At 48.6% G+C, this 16,601-nt stretch overlaps 1 protein-coding gene across 2 annotated transcripts in view; it reads left to right on the forward strand.

The window, feature by feature from the left end:
- TRPC7 (transient receptor potential cation channel subfamily C member 7) overlaps nt 1-16,601 on the forward strand; it is a 126,822-nt gene that overhangs the window by 105,842 nt on the left and 4,379 nt on the right. For both annotated transcript variants that reach the window (XM_084796401.1, XM_084796402.1), the window contains 3 exons: nt 2,748-2,943; nt 9,731-9,952; nt 10,772-10,852. In XM_084796401.1, the coding sequence (XP_084652527.1) occupies nt 2,748-2,943; nt 9,731-9,952; nt 10,772-10,852 (499 nt within the window). The remainder of the gene's footprint in view (nt 1-2,747; nt 2,944-9,730; nt 9,953-10,771; nt 10,853-16,601) is intronic.

The following is a 16,601-nucleotide window of genomic DNA, read 5'->3' on the forward strand; positions in this document are numbered from 1 at the left end:
CATCTTAGCCTAGACAGTCAGGCATATGTCAGCCAATAAGATCTCCTCTGCCAGTAAGGACAACAAACACGTCTTTCACAGTTTCTGTACGAGTGTTCCTGTGGAGTGGGCTGGGTCTAGATACGAACCCAGCACCCAACTGAGACTCTCACTGCCCTCACTTGGTCAGTCAGCCCACCTTTTCTTTGAAAGAACATCTGTTGCTTCTGCTCATCCTGCCTCCTACAAAGCAGAGACAGAGCCACAGACTTCATCAGGAGTCTGGAAGAGGTTGTCACAGACTGCCTTAAGACCCCTTCCTGGCCAGCCAGGGGTGTGTGTGTGTGTGTGTGTGTGTGTGTGTGTGTGTGTGTGTGTGTGTGTGTATGTGTGTGTGTATGTGTGTGTGTTGTGTGTTGTGTGTGTGTATGTGTATGTGTGTGTATGTGTGTGTGTGTATGTGTGTGTGTGTATGTGTGTGTGTGTGTGTGTGTATGTGTATGTGTGTGTGTATGTGTGTGTGTGTGTGGTGTGTGTGTGTGTGTGTGTGTGTGTGTGTGTGTGTGTGTGTGTGTTTATCCCTCTGATGAGGTGGCTTCCGCTCTAGAGATCCCAACAAGTCTGCGGCTCTTGCAATTGCTCTTGTAGAGATGAGGCTGGGGGAAGCTCAGGGGCTCGTCTTTGCTCTGGAGAGGAGATGTTGAGTGAGCATGCCCTGACTGCTGCCCTAGGCTGGGGTCGGAACGAAGCTGAGAGGTCGCTTTGGAGACCACATTGTAAACACACTTTCCCCAGAACACCATCTGCTTAACAGGCCTGCTCGGCCTTCTGGTTGCATACAGAATGCCTCAGTAGAAATAGATGAGGGCTCCGAGAGTGAGAAAGCAGACATGCTGGCTCTGGGCCCATCTTCCCTCACTGAAACCATTGTAGGGGGTTGGTCCTACTTTGTGCTCCCTGTGACCTCACTGGTGTCAGCCAGAGACCTGTGAGGTGATGCAGGGAAGGAACGGAAAGTGAGTTTGAGTGAAATACCTCCCTGTCACAAGTGTTAGCCACTGTCTCTATTGTTCAGGACAAGTGCTTGGTACTTCTCACTGGATCCTGTGGAGGTGGGAACACCTGTGTAAGAGACGGGAGCTGATGGCCCCTTCCAGTTTAGGATCTGGGGATCATTGGGGGCTTGGGACTCCATGCCACTGTTCTCTTCCATAAGGAGATGATAGATTAATCCCTTCATGATGGGAGATGGTACCTCAGTAAGTCTTCCACACAGTAAACACCACATTGTCACATGAAATGGATTCAATATCTTATATAAGGAGACCATTTTCCCCTTCTAGAACAGCAGTGGAAGCCAGAGCTCTCCAGTGATGATGGCTCCACACCCAACCTTCAATTCAGACCCTGCTACTGAGCCATCCATGGTGAGGCGCATCTTTAGCCGCAGCAGGCAGGCACATCAGCCTGCTCTACATAGTGAATTCCAGGCCAGCCAAGGCTACATAGTGAGACCCTGTCTCAAAACAAACAAACACCGTGCTAGTGAATTCTGATGAAATGTTTCAAAAGCATAGCTTCAAAGGAAATAACAGACAAGCACAGCAACGCATACTCACTTCAGACACCAGCCTCTCAGACTCTGGGGTGCACAGGGAGTGATCTGCACAGCTGGCTACTAGCCCCCATCCCCACACATAGACACCCCCACATTCTCACACGCAGGAGAGCTGTAAATTCATGCAAGCCCAAGTTGGAAAACTAGCATTTTTGTACATTTTCTCAAAGAAATTTCGATGCTTGAGAAACACTGATAGGACGTGGGGTGAGCTCTAGTTAATCCTGGCCATTTGCGGGTAAGTGTTGAAAATCTGAAATGTTAAAAGAAGGGAGGGAAAAAAGAAAGAAAAGTCCTGTCTTATGATAGCACTGAAAATTTGGATGCAGACTAGAAAGCTGAACTTTTCCTTATACACGGCCGTATTCTAAGCCATCCAACCACAGTCCAGCTTTTTGATTGCATTTTATGTAATAAGCCCAATACAAAGTCATAGTCAGGAGTCAGGACTGTGAGATGTGCTTGGGGATTGAAGCCACTGTATTCTAACTTCAAGGGCCAAAGAGCAACCTATTGGAGGCCAGGTCTCCTCGGACCACCCTTGGCACATGTGTGGCACCCACCAGAGGTAGCACCTGCAGAATTAGAACAATGTGGTGGTTTTCCTCAGCCTCTTTTCTGACCAACCCGGCCTGGGTTAGAGGTCTTTGTTTTTGTGACTGGCCTCAGGTAAGGAGGATAAACAGAAGCCTGCCACCAGGTGTCATGAGGCCCCTGAGTGCCAGGTAGCTACACCAGCACCACCTGTGGGACATTTGTCATGGTCAGGCTCTGTAGCCTGCAAAGAGCTGTTTGAGAGTCCACAGAAGGAACAACATGCTTTCTTAGCACTCATGAGCAATTATTTGCCCCGTGTTTAATTTTAGCCATCTGATTAATTACAGAAGGATAAAACCGGTGTCTCAGCCAGGAGCCCCAGCAAAATTGAACTTAAAAAGGAAGAAATTGCCATATAAGAGTCTTTCTAAGACTTCTTAGAAATCTGAGTATCTCAATATTGCAAAAAGTAGGCATCAGCAGCCCACCCCCGCCCCACTGTGCGGCACGGGGTGGAGGGAGGCCATTAAAGCCTGGTAGTGAAGGGGCAGCTTTCATCTTAAAAGTGTGACCCAGTTCACGCTGCATGACAGGACTGTCTGTTTCCTCACAGAGTTGAAGAAAGCTTTAAAACCTTGTTCTGGTCCATATTTGGCCTGTCTGAGGTGATTTCGGTGGTGCTGAAATACGACCACAAATTCATCGAGAATATCGGCTACGTGCTGTACGGCGTTTATAATGTCACCATGGTGGTTGTGCTGCTAAACATGCTGATAGCCATGATCAACAACTCCTACCAGGAAATCGAGGTAAGCCAGCTCGGTGCTCTGCTCTCCATCCCTGGTAAGCCAGCTCGGTGCTCTGCTCTCCATCCCTGGTAAGCCAACTCAGTGCTCTGCTCTCCATCCCTAGTAAGCCAGCTCGGTGCTCTCCATCCCTTGGGTGGTCATAGCATTTCAGTAAGGAGAGTGGTGACAGCGGACACGCACGTTGTCTCACATGTGAAGCTAAGACAGTAACAGACATTCTTGCTGGACCACACTAGAACTTTTCTGTCAGGCTGTCACATGGCCCTGCTGCCACCACCACACAGAAGGGCCCAGTGAGAGCAGAAGGAACCAGGATTGTGTACCGTTCAGACAGCATGCTGCCAGCTCATGGCACATCAGAATGGCTATGGCCTGTCCTGTGCTTCTTATTAAAAGCCCACTGTGTGCCAAGCCTTGCTGAGCATCAGGATACTACAGTGATGAGGCAGACAAGGTCCTGCCCCCAAGGACCTCATAAGCCAATCAGAAAACATGGAGGCTGGGGGTCGGGGAGATGACTCGGTGGATAAAGTGCTTGTTAGCAAGTGTGAGGACCTGAAGCTGGATTCCGAGAACCTATGAAACAAGCTAGGCATGGTGCCATATGTCTGCAATGCCGGCTCTGGGAAGCAAAGACAGCAGGATCCTGGGAGCTTTTGAGCCGGCCAGCCTAAGCAGTCAGTGAGCTCCCAGTTCAGTGAGGGACCTTATCCCCTTGACCAAGCTGGAAAGTGATGGTGGGAGATACCCAGCGTCAAATTATGGCCTCTACATACAAACACATAGGAATGCACACTTATATATCATGCATGCACATCCCTCCCCACATGTGGATACATGCAAAACCAAACAAAACAGGTAAGGACAGGTGAGTTGGCTTGGCAGGTAAGAGTGCTTGCTGTGCAGTCCTGATGACCTAAGTTCAATCCCCAGAACCCAAATAAAAATGGAAAGAAAAAAACTAATTGCACAAAGTCATCTCTTGACCTCCATGTGTGTGCCATAGCACATGCATTTCCACATCATACACATACAGTAATAATATTTTTTCTTAGTGTTAAAAAACCAAGTAAGGCAATCATCAAGCCACCATGCTCTGGGGTCAATGCAACCAAGCACAGAAGATGCAAAGGAAAAAGAGAAACTGGCCGAGAAGCTTGGGGGAGCATTTAAAGACGAACAATGCCTTGCCAGAAAGATAGCAGAGGTCAAAAGAAAGGATAAAGCCCAGAGCACTCACCCATGCACAAGGCCTTGGATGTGATCCCCAGCAATGGTGGGAAAAGGAGGAGGTAGAAAGGAGGAAGAGAGGAGACACTTTATAAAAAGAAAATGAGGAAGGAAGAGGAGAAGTGGTGGTGGTGATGGTGGTGGTGATGGTGGTGGTGGTGATGGTGGTGGTGATGGTGGTGGTGATGGTGGTGATGGTGGTGGTGATGGTGGTGGTGGTGGTGGTGGTGGTGGTGGTGGTGATGGTGGTGGTGGTGGTGGTGGTGATGGTGGTGGTGATGGTGGTGGTGATGGTGGTGGTGGTGGTGGTGGTGGTGATGGTGGTGGTGGTGATGGTGGTGATGGTGGTGGTGGTGGTGGTGGTGATGATGGTGGTGGTGGTGATGGTGGTGGTGGTGGTGGTGGTGGTGATGGTGGTGGTTGGGGTTGGGGATACAGCTCAGTGGTAGCATTTGCAAAGCCAAAGCTCAATCAATCCCCAGCACTTCAAGAAAAAAAAAGTTCCAACAGATGCCTTATTAAGATCTAAAATACTCAAACTATGATCAATTGGTTGCAGTCTTATTTAAAACATCAAGAAGTTAAAAGTAACACAAATGAGCAGTAATAGGAATCAAGTTAAACTGATTAAGATGAATCTGATTAAAGGGATATTGTACAGTCTATTTAAAAAGAAAAAAAGCAGGTGGTGGTAGGCAGCAAGATGGCTCCGTGGGGAAAGGAGCTTGTGGCTCAATCCCAGCACCCACATGGTAGAGAGACAGAACTGGCTTCCAAGAGTTGTTCTCTGATTTCCACACATGCACTATGGCATGTGCACACCCAAACACATTTGCACACAAAGTAGTAATAACTAAATGTCGTACGTTTCTTAAAGGATGAGCGCACATGCTGTGATCCAGTGCTCAGTACTCAGGAGCTAAAGTAGGAAGATCAAGCCCAGCCTGTGCTTCATAGCAAGACTGTCTCAAAAACAAACAAGCAAACAGAAAAGAAGAAGAAGAGTTTAGCTAACTGATGATAGTGAGGACCCCCCAAGCCTTAGTGTTAAGAGAAAGGCAAGTGGAGCTGCAGAACAGTGTAACTAGTGCACTCCCCTGTGGAAGAGGGATGGAGGGGGATGCTTACCCACGCCCCGTGGTGACTGAGTTTGGAAAAGAAAACCCTTCTCAAGGACACCATAGGAAAGGTGTGGCTGGGGATGGACTGATGGCTCTATGACTAAGAGTGTGTGCTGCTCTTGCAGAGACTGGGGTTCAGTTCCCAGCACCCAGGGGATCTTATACCATCTTCATATAGGAGCATCGTCTGTTAGTATCTACACACACACACACACACACATACACACACACACACATACACACACACACATACACACACACACATACACACACACATACACACACACATACACACACATACACACACACATACACACACACATACACACATACATACACATACACACACACACATACACACACACACACATACACACACACACATACACACATACACATACACACACACACATACACACACACATACACACACACACACATACACACACACACATACACACACACACACACACACACACATACGCGCGCGCGCGCGCTTTTTAAAGAGGGAAAAAAAAGAAATACCCTAATGGGATGCTGCCTGCTAACAGGTACAACTGGGGGAAGAAGGTGATGGGCAGAGTCCCTTTCAATTTAACCTTATGCTTTGTAAGTTAGGGAGAAATTCCTCGGATATTATTAAATGGAAATCCAAGTTGGATCTCTCCAAATACAAATAGGCAGAGCTCCTATTTATATGATAATACAATACAAATCTGCAGGGGAAAAAGATAGAAAAGGGCTGCCAAGAAAGGGCCACATCCTCCTGCAGGCAGGGATTTGGAAGTAGAGGGGAGGTTCGGTCCGCACCTATCACGTTTGCCAGCAAACCCCAGGCTTACATAATAAGAAACTGTTACTTCCATATATTTTTCATATAGGAAAATAAAGAACCTAACTTAGTATGGATTTTATTTTTTAAAAAGTAAAAGCAGATGGTGTGGCTTAAACATCAGGCGTTTATTTTCTCATAGTCCTTCAGGCTAGAAGAGCAAGATGTCCCAGCAGATGGATCCCTGAGAGGCTGCCCTCCTTGGCATGCAGACAGCAGCCTTCCAGCTGTGCCCGTGCCTAGCTTTCCTACCAGCCCTGCTAGATCAGCCCCACCCTTACAACCTCATTTAGCCTCAAGCACCTTTAAAAAAGGTTCTGTCCGCACATCGTTCACATCCCAGAGCTGTGGCCTTAGGCCTGCAGCGGATGAGTTTTAAGAGGGTACTGCTCTTTGGCCCATACCATGCTCTCCCGGAAAGATCATAGCAGACTACAGGGTCCACATGACTTACAACAGAGAAGGTCAGACAGAGTAGTGTGCTCAGCACTGCAGGGGCGCATGCTGGGCAAGAGAGAGAGACTAGAGGCTGGAGGAAGTAGGGGGCTGGTCCTGGGGCATTGGCTGTCAACACTTCACCACCACTGCTGGGAGATGCAGCACTCACTGTAGGGGTGGACCAGTGACATCTTTCTAAGAAGTGTTGTATATGTTTGGTTTCCTGTGCAAATCAGATATTAACAACTAGTCCTCCGATCTTTCTGGGCCTCAGTTTCCCTGAGTGTAAGAAAAGGCAAATGTTGCTTGAAGAAAAGCCAGGGGTCATTTTATTTCCCACCCAGAGATTTCTAACAAACGTATCAAGCGTTGGTCCTCATAGCTGTGGCATGAGAAGGGTGGCCGAGCGGCGCCCACTTGGTTCGGATTAGGCAAGCTCATAGCTCATGGTATGCACAGGATGAGATCTGATGTGAGCAGAATGCTGTGGGCCGAGCCCTCCACTGTGGGCCCTGAACAACATCTCGGCCAGGGCAGTTACTGTGTCTGCCTGTCTCAGTGAGCCATGATAATGCCCCAGTGTACTGGTGACCATGTGAGGGAATATTTGTAAACCTTCTCTGAGGACACTTACTGATTCATTTACAAGATTCTAAGCACCTCTCATCAGAATGCACAGGTTCGCCTACCCATGCCCAGCATACCTCTCCACTTCCTCCATCTGGGGCAGTCCTGGCTCTCTCAGGAGCCACCCTGCCTGCATCTTCACCCTTCGGCTCTCCACCTAATCTTTTGTGTCCAACACTTAAATGAGTTCCCCTTTGATAAAAAAAAAAAAAAAATATATATATATATATATATATATATATATATATACACACACACACACACACACACACACACACACACACACACACACACACACACACACATATTTTTTTTAAGTGAGAAAATCCTCCTTCCATCAGACACTCTCCCAGCTCTCCACCACCAGTGGTTCACACTGCTCGGCATCTCTCCCACCACTGACTTGCACCCATTCTCCACTCCAGCTCACCCCTGAAAGCTGGCCGAGAACTATTAAGCTCCTTATCAGCCATGGAAGAGTCTTTAACCCCAGGATTAGGCCAGGCCCAGCACAAGATTCTCTCTCAGCCCTGACGTATTTCTTGGTCAAGGCCAAGGCAGGCTGATGAGTGACTGATCCAACCATGCCATTGTGCTTGAAGAAAAGCCAGACTGTGCATCCCAAAGAACATGCTTTCTCCTTAGTGCAGGCCAGAAAACTCGGGGTAGAATGTTTTCTCTGTGGCTGAAAGCTGACAGCAAGGCCCATGCCCAGCTATGGAGATTAGAGCTATTTCTGGTCAGTGTCTGGTATGGCTAAATGTCTTCTATGCATAGTTCCTTTAACTCCTCTAGCAGGTAATTCTATAAACCAGGTAATCATTATGCTAATCCCACTTTATAAATGAGGCAACTGAGGTCCAGAATGGCTAAATCAGATGCCATAGTTTCACAGCTAGTAAGGACCACGGTCAGGATTTGAACCCCATGCATGTTTCAGTGTAGCACCCTTCCTCTAGTCTCCCTGCTACACCAGGAGTAACCCATATTCTCAGAGCTTCTAGTGTACAAGATCCATGTGTCATGTCCCAGTGTGGACAGGCCAAATGTAGAGCCTTAGCAACAGAAAGCAAAGGGCAGCCCGCTGGCTATCGGCTTCTAACCTAGCAGTCCATCCGAGCAGGCTCACATCGGCACAGCCTTGACAGGCTCACACGTGCCTTGCTGTAGAGCCGCTGCCTGTGCAAACATGCATTCACTTGATGCCTACCTCAGAACAATGTGAAGGAGGCGCTGCTAACCACACTGTATGGATTCCCAAGCTCAAGTTGCATAATTCAGAGACTTTGAAACCAGACATGTATGATCCCAAACCCCGTCTTCAAATGAGTGAAAGTATACACAATTAAAAATAAAGTTTAAACTGGGTGTGGTGGCGCATGCCTTTAATCCCAGCATTCAGGGAGGCAGAAGCAGGCGGACTGCTATGAGTTCAAGGCCAGCCTGGTCTACAAGGTGAGTGCAGGACAACCAAGGCCACACAGAGAAACCCTGTCTCAAAAAAACCCAAATTCATAATTAATAATAATAAATTTTAAGAAAAAACAAACAATAAAACAACTGTTGACCCTGTTGACCCTCACCCCTTACCTGGCCTGAGGCTACCCTCCTAATACAACGAGGCTCCAGGGAGCTTGTGCATAAAAAACAACTCCACCACCAACAAACACCACAAACTCCCAGGGCCACCCAGCAGTTCAGACTTGACAGCAAGTCAGAAGAAACAAATCTTCCTTTTAATCTAATGCTGCTTCCAGCAAAGGGAAAGTGGCTGCAGTACTTCCTACCAGGCTACAGTCAGGCTTTGTCAGACAGAGCATTCCATAGGCCTGCCCTCCTAGCATTCCCTGCCATCACTCTGACCATTAAAGGACACCTTGTTGTCCAGTATTGTGGCCACTAGCCACAAATCCATGGAGCACTTGAAGCTAGCCCCACACTGAGGCACTTTGCATGTGTAAAATTCATGCTAGATCTCAAAAATCTAGGGTGCAAAAAAAAAATCTGTCTCAGTAACTTTTTTGGGTGTGGTGCTAGGTATTGAACCAGGGATTTGATATTCTGAGCATGTACTGTAGCACCAAGCTACACCCCAGCAGTAATTTTATAACAATGGCTTACTGACATGGCACCCATTTAGATCAATTAAATCAGATACACTGATGAAATATATTTTTTCACCACAATGTATCTCTGGGTGACACTTCTAAGAGATGACTAACTCATGCTGTGGTGGCCAGAGCCGTAAAGCTAAGGAGCAGAAGCACAGAACCACAGAGAAGATGGTGGGAAACACTGGTGATGCCTGTGATGCCCGGTGATTCCCACCGGGAATGCCAAGGCAGGTGGAGAGCTTTAAGGGTCTGCTTGCATAGGGCCTTAGAGCACGCCCCTGCCCTGTGCCATGGCAGACAGGGCAAACATGCACAGCTCTGTCCAGTGATCTGCTCCAACAGTGTAGACTCAGTCCACCGTACTCTCACTGTGCTCAGATGTCATCGAGGCCTTTGACATGTGTGACTTGTCCTTTGTTCTGCAGGAAGATGCTGACGTGGAGTGGAAATTTGCCCGAGCAAAGCTCTGGCTTTCCTACTTCGATGAAGGCAGAACTCTACCTGCTCCCTTTAACCTAGTGCCAAGTCCTAAGTCCTTTTATTATCTCATAATGAGAATCAAGATGTGCCTCATAAAGCTCTGCAAATCTAAGGCCAAAAGCTGTGAAAACGACCTTGAAATGGGCATGCTGAACTCCAAGTTCAGGGTAGGTAGCAACTGGTTATGGAATCAGAAAAGGTGGAGGGCTGTGGGGGTGGGGCTGTGTGTTTGATTCCTTCCAGCAGAGGCCCCTGGAACAAAGCAAGCCAGCTGTGAGGGGCCATGGCCATGCAGAATCTGCAGGACAGCACCTAGGGGACTGTCCCCAAATCCTCTAGAGAGATGCTTTGAGTTCAAGCTGCCTGGAAAGACTTCACCCCAGCGAAGTGGCTCTCAACTTTCCTAATGCTGTGACTCTCTAACACAGGTCTTCATGTTGTGGTGACCCTCCAATCATAAAATTACTTTTGTTGCTACTTTATAACTATCATTTTGCTACTATTATGAAATTGTAATGTAAATATATGATAGGCAGATGGTCTTGGACAACCCCTGTGAAAGGATTGTCTGACCCCGCAAAGGGCTTATGACCCACAGTTTGAGAACTGCTGCCCTAGAGCATGTGGAGGTAGAACGCAGCCAGAGGCTGATCTGAGAACAGTTCCCTGCCCACTCCCTCCCACTTCTGCCACCTCAGTGCTCACTTGCACACTGGAACCTCTAAGGGGTTCTAGAGGAAAGGCATAAAACTCAGGGCTTCCTGGGCCAAATGGACCAACAGTCTGCCTCCATGACAACCCTATAGAAACTCAGTTCCCAAGAGCAACCCTCTAGGAAGCCAAGCCACTTCCAAATCCATTTCTAAGAGGTCCCCTCTTAGACTGGCCATATATGTAGATATTACTCAAGTCCTGTATGTATGTATGTATGTATGTATGTATGTATGTATGTATGTATGTATGTATTTTTTCTTTCTTTGTTCCAGAAGACACGCTACCAGGCTGGCATGAGGAATTCTGAAAACCTGACAGCAAACAGCACTTTCAGCAAGCCCACCAGATACCAGGTAGCCACCCTTACCTAAGTGTGGGCAGAAGTAGATGCCACCAATGGGTCTAGTCATGTGACTATGTGAACACAGAGCAGAGCTGCCTTTAGTGCACCTGTTGTATGCCACTTTCTGAGGATGCAGACAGGGCTCCTATCTTAGTGGCACTTCCAGGCCACTTAGCAGGAGAAACAAATAACACACGGATAGCACATGGCATCGAACTGAAAGAAGTCCCAAGAAACAAAGAGTGAGGTTAAAAGCAGAGAAAACCAGGAAGGCCTGGCTGGACGGGCATCTTCATGCAGTGGAGAGCTGGCCAAGACCTCAGCCAGGAAAAGGAGACAAGCATGGGAGAGGAGAGAGGCAATGAGGCAAGCAGGAAGGCAGAGCCCTGCCACTCGGGGTAGAGACAGTATCGCACGTTCTCTAGGAAGGTCCAGGAGAGCAGGATAACTATACAGGAAACAGAAGTGCTAACACCGTACTTAGCTTTGGTGATCGGGCAGGGCACAGGTAAGAAGGATGCATGTGCCTGTTGCTCAGATATAAGAGACGGTGTTTTCAGTTGGAGGATGTGAGTGGGCAGTGGGGAAAAAGCAGACACACACAGTGTACCGTGTGGACATGTAGCCGATAGGACCTGATGCTGGGTGGGTACAGGGGAAGGAGTAGCACCCTGCTGACTCCCGGTGCATCCTAAGTGGCCAGGTGGATCTTGGGATCATCGCTGAACCCCTGTCCTTAGACTGCCAGCCTTCAGATACAGATGCTACAGAACTTGGGGAAAGCCCTCCGTGCCAGGGCTAACCCTTCCTTCCAGTTTGAACAGCTCTTGAGCAGCAACAGACGGTAACTACAGGTTAGCTGTTAGGACACGCAGGCATTCATCCCCTGCCTCCCACTCCCTATGAGCCTAATTTCCCCTTTGAGCTGCAGTGAGAAGGTGATGTGTCCCTGGTGCCACCTTCCCACGGGGAACGCTTACAGACGTGGCATCTTCCTGACACAGGTCTCTAGTTGAGTGTCCTCGTCTGGGGTTCGGAAGCCAGCTAGCTGTGCAGTGGAGAGGACTTAATTGTACAAGTAGGAAGCAGCTCAGCCTTCAAGGCACTTATGGTGGCATCAGATAAGCTCAACGCTGCCGGTGGGCAGATCTCTAATTTAATTGTGCCCAAAATGGAGACCGCCCAGTTTGATCTGCTTTGAGCAGTTTTACAGGCTAAATCCTCTGACCAGTGGAAGGCTCCCACTTCTCAGCCACTGAGGAGACAGAAGCTCCTAATAGAAACATGGTCTTGGGAGGAAGCAGCTGCGGAGATAAAGAAAGAGTGACTGATTGCCTATGAACGTCCTGCACCCAGATGAATCCTAGCCAGCATCGCAGCCCTGTCCTGCCTGCCAGCCAGCATCACAGCCTCCATCCATCCAGCCTTAAATCTCCCAAGAACCTCTGGGTTTCCGCCTCTGGCTAGGCATGACCTTGGGAAGCTTTGCTCACTTGTATTTTATCAGCTTGGAGAAAAGCCCCGGGCTACTTATTCATCACAGAAAAGTACAAAGGCACCAGGAGATGGGGCTGAGGGACAGCAGGAAGACTGAACACCCTGCTTGATGCACCTGGGCACTCTGGACCAGCCGCACTGTATGTCTAAGCCTCTTTCTGAGCAGTAGTTATCTAGTCAGGTTCTACATTAACCTTGAGGTGACCCCAGAGGACATTCTGAAAGCAGGCTGGACACTATTGGTGTCCTTTCCCCCAGGTTCTGTCAAAGTTTACAGATAAGAGAGCTGAGGCCCCACACCTGGCTGTGACCCACCTGATTCTGAGAGTGCGTCTCTTTCAGCACACACTGCCCTGGCACTAGATGTCATCTCATCTCTCTCCCTGGTGCTTCCCCAGGGTTCCCTCGGCTCCTGCTGAACTGGAGCTTGGTGTTCTCTGAAGTGGCATCTGTCTGAACCTCTGAGCTAAGGGAGAGAATGAGGAGCCAAGGGCTCTTGAGCAGCATCCTGTTGTCAGCAACAGGCTAAGCCAAAGGATGGACTTGACGGGGACTTGAGCTGGTTTTCTGTTTGTGGGCCCACTGGGAGCCTTCCAGGCTGCAGGCTTCTGTCCCACAGCAGTTTCCAGGTGTGCAGAGAACCTGCAGCCCTCAGTCCATCTCCCCAGAGTGGTCAGCTCACTGAGTGTGTGTTCTGTCAGCCCTGTACACTGTGGTCGTTGGTAGAAATCCTGTAGAAGCCCAGGACAGCAGCCCTTGCTCCTTCCCTAGGAGTTCCCTGGTGGGTAATATTCTGTTTTAAGCTTCTTGGTCCTGTTTTGTGTGGTCAGGAAAGACAGTTCCTGCAGACTGAGGAGCCACCTTGGAGTATGGCTTGGTAGTTTCCCTCGGCACTAGCTGTTTGCCTTTCATTACATCTTTTCCAACCTGAGCTTTCATGCCCAAGAGACCAAACAATGGAACCAGTCATACTACTGATGAGATAGCCTAAGTGCACCTCCTCTCAGAGTTGCCCTGTGGCCTGTTCCAAAAGTCTGTCTGTAAGGGGTACAGACACCAGATGCGCACTCTCTGAGGGGAGCATTTCTCAGTGACAAAGCATACAAACCACATCCTAAATACACCGTAGAATCCACAGTCCACTATCCAAACAGACCTTAATCTTCATGACACAGTGTCTCCTTCCAATGGGTTGTTTGGGAAGGAGGGGGTTAATTCTGTTGTTTGGGGCCAGTGGTTTGGTCTTTTTAGACAGGATCTCATGTAGCCCAAGCTGGCTTTGAACCGGCTATGTAGCTGAGGCTAGCTTTGAACTCCTATCCCTCCTGCCTCCACTTTCCAAGTGCTGGAATTAACCCCTGGCATGTGGCACCAACATTGCTTGGGGGCGGTGTAGATGGCATTTTCCAGTTCACCTTCTAGCTGGCCTTTTCTGTGAGGCAAAACTAACACATGAGAGACCAGCTGTCACGTGGGGCTTCTGCCAAGCACCATGTCATCTGTGCTTCTGAAAGTTTCTACTTTCTATCCCTGGAAGGCAACAGCACCTCTGCCTGGCTCCACCTCATTTGCCTGTTTCGGTACACAGTACGTGTCCTCTTCCTTGGCTGTGTTCTTGGCCACTTTGGCAACACAAAGCACACTGGCCTCCAAGGAAGAGGATTGTTGTAGTCAAGTATTTATTAATTCTAAAAGGCTCTTCTATGGCCCAGATAGTTCCCCCAATAACTGAGACTGAGGCCTGTTGAATTATTTAAATAAACTGTAAGCACAGTAACTAGGCAGATATGATTTATACTAATTTTCCTAGCTAGTCTGACTACGTCCCAGCTGCTCTCTCCAAGTCACTTGCCAGTACTCATCCTGCCTGGATTATATCTGTTCCATTAGGCCACATCTTCTCTCCCAATCTTCCTTCTTCCTCTCTTTCCACCCTTGTATTCCCTACCTGAGACCCCAATCCTGGGAACCGAAGCCCGACCTACTTCTCTTCTGCCCAGTTACAGGCTGTCCAGCCTTTATTAACCTATCAGAGATAATTGGGAAACTAAGTGAACACAACAAAGACCAGTGTGTGAGAGAATATACTCCTCTGGACTGCAACCAGGTCTTGGGGCCCAGAATTTAGTATTTGTTTACTTAATATCAGATGAACTCCCTAGAAAGTGTCCCCTCCCTCCTCTACCCAGAGGCCACTGATCCCAGGAGTCTGTGCTGGGGAAGTGTGTCCCTTGTGTCTGGATGCTAGTATTGTGTGACAGCCCCTCCTTAGTCACTGTGCATCTTATTTGCATCCACTTGAGTCTTCCTCTGCTGAGTAACACCACTGAACTTACTCACCTCTGCTGCTAGCTAAAGACATGGAGGCAGGGCCAGGCGCTGGGGGAAGTTCATCCTCATGAAGTTAAAGGCCTCAGTGGAAGAAAACAAGAGCTGCTACAACTCAACACAAAGCAGCACCCTCCCTCCTTTCCACCTTTGCACCCTCCCCCGCAACACACACACTCTCACACGTGGAGGAAATTTTCTTTCTTTTTGGTTTTTCAAGACAGGATTTCTCTGTGTAGCCTTGGCTGTCCTGGACTCACTTTGTGGACCAGGCTGGCCACAAACTCACAGAGATCCACTTGCCTCTGCCTCCCAAGTGCTGGCATTACAGGTGTGTGCCACTGCACCAGCTAGCAGAGGAAACTTCTGATGACAGTCTTCCCCAGAACCTTCTGGCTTGAATGTCAAGGAGAATATGTTCCAATCATTTCATGCCTTGTGGTACACCCCTACCATCTTGTCCTTGCAGATCTATGCTGTTTGATTTTCTACTTCTTGAAACCCTAGACTACAGAAACCCCACTCAGATCAAACATGCTAGTAACCAAAAATGGGCCATGTGGATTTGAGCCCAAATAATATGAGAGTAGCAACTTGTTCCCTCTGCAGCAGCCACTGGGAGGCTGCCCATCAGCTGACACCTAGTAAGGCTTCCTTCCCTGTGAAGAAGATACCCAGAGACAACAGCCCATGCTCCCCTGACTGATGGGTCAGTTCATGAGCGATGCTTCTCACTCCCCAAACCACCCGGGGAACTGACCTTCTAAAGCAGCCTTGGTCTCTATTTCCGCTAAACGTAAACCTTGCCCTCCGCTCCTCCCCATCTCAGTGGCCTTAGAGAAGCCCCTCACACTCTGAACCTACAAGTCCTCATCTGTAAGTAACAGTCCCCCTGCCCCTGAGCTTCTGAGGAGGCTGAGATCATTGCTGTGAATAAGACTAACGCGACATGGTCTGTAAGACACAGTGTGCTTGTCTGAGTTCCTTCCTGCTCCTCCTCCTCTTCTTCCTTTTCCTCTTCCTCCTGCTCCTGCTCATCGTCGCCATCATCGTCGTCGTCGTCATAATCATCATCATCATCATCATCATCATCATCATCATCACCATGGAAGAATCACATGAGCTGGAGCCCACCAATTCAAACCAGAGCTTAACAGGCACATTTTGGCGTTGATCACAAGCATAGCCCTTAGAATAATTTTAGAGTCTCAGTTGGTCATCGTCCATCATGAACAGGAAGGCCCTGTTACTCCTGAGTCCAAAAGTGGAGAAGCCATTTGCTTGCTTCACTGAGACAGGGCCTCACTGTGTAGCCCAGGCCTAGAACTAGCCTAGGAAGACAGACTCTGCAGGCTTACAGGAGTGAACCCAGCAGGGACACTTAGTTATTGAGGTTTGCCTTAAAAGGCAACTAACTTTAACTAGCTCCCTTCTCACTTAGGTCAGCCTAAAAATGTGCAACAGACGAATGTTCAGTTTCTCAGAATAGCAGGCTCATAACTGCCATTTTCTTCTGTGAGAACCAGTGAAGGGCAACTTTTATTTTTGTATGTGTTTGGCCTGTTTTCCAATGAAGGTACCAAGGGGTGGGTACATGTTCCTGTAACATAGATAACCTGCATCTCGGACTAGAAGAATGTACTGTACACTTTGGATGCCGCGGATGAACAATGGGGGGCTTGCTCAGGAGCTGTTCCCACCATCCAAGTCATAAAGCCATGAGGAGGCAACCCACAGGTGCAGGCAGGGGAGGACTCCCTGGCTGACTAAGCTCACCCAGGCCCCGGGTGAAGGGAACTTGGCTCAGTACAGGTAAAATCTTGGGACCACGGTCTGGAGACATCTCTTCGGCAAGGTGGTCTCGGCTGAGGGCTTGAAGAGAACCGCAATAGTCAGAACAATGAGATGAAGCCTCCAGCGCTGTGATGCAGCTC

The sequence above is a fragment of the Acomys minous genome (genome assembly GCF_964271855.1).
Source record: "Acomys minous genome assembly, chromosome: 9".
NCBI lineage: Eukaryota > Metazoa > Chordata > Mammalia > Rodentia > Muridae > Acomys > Acomys minous.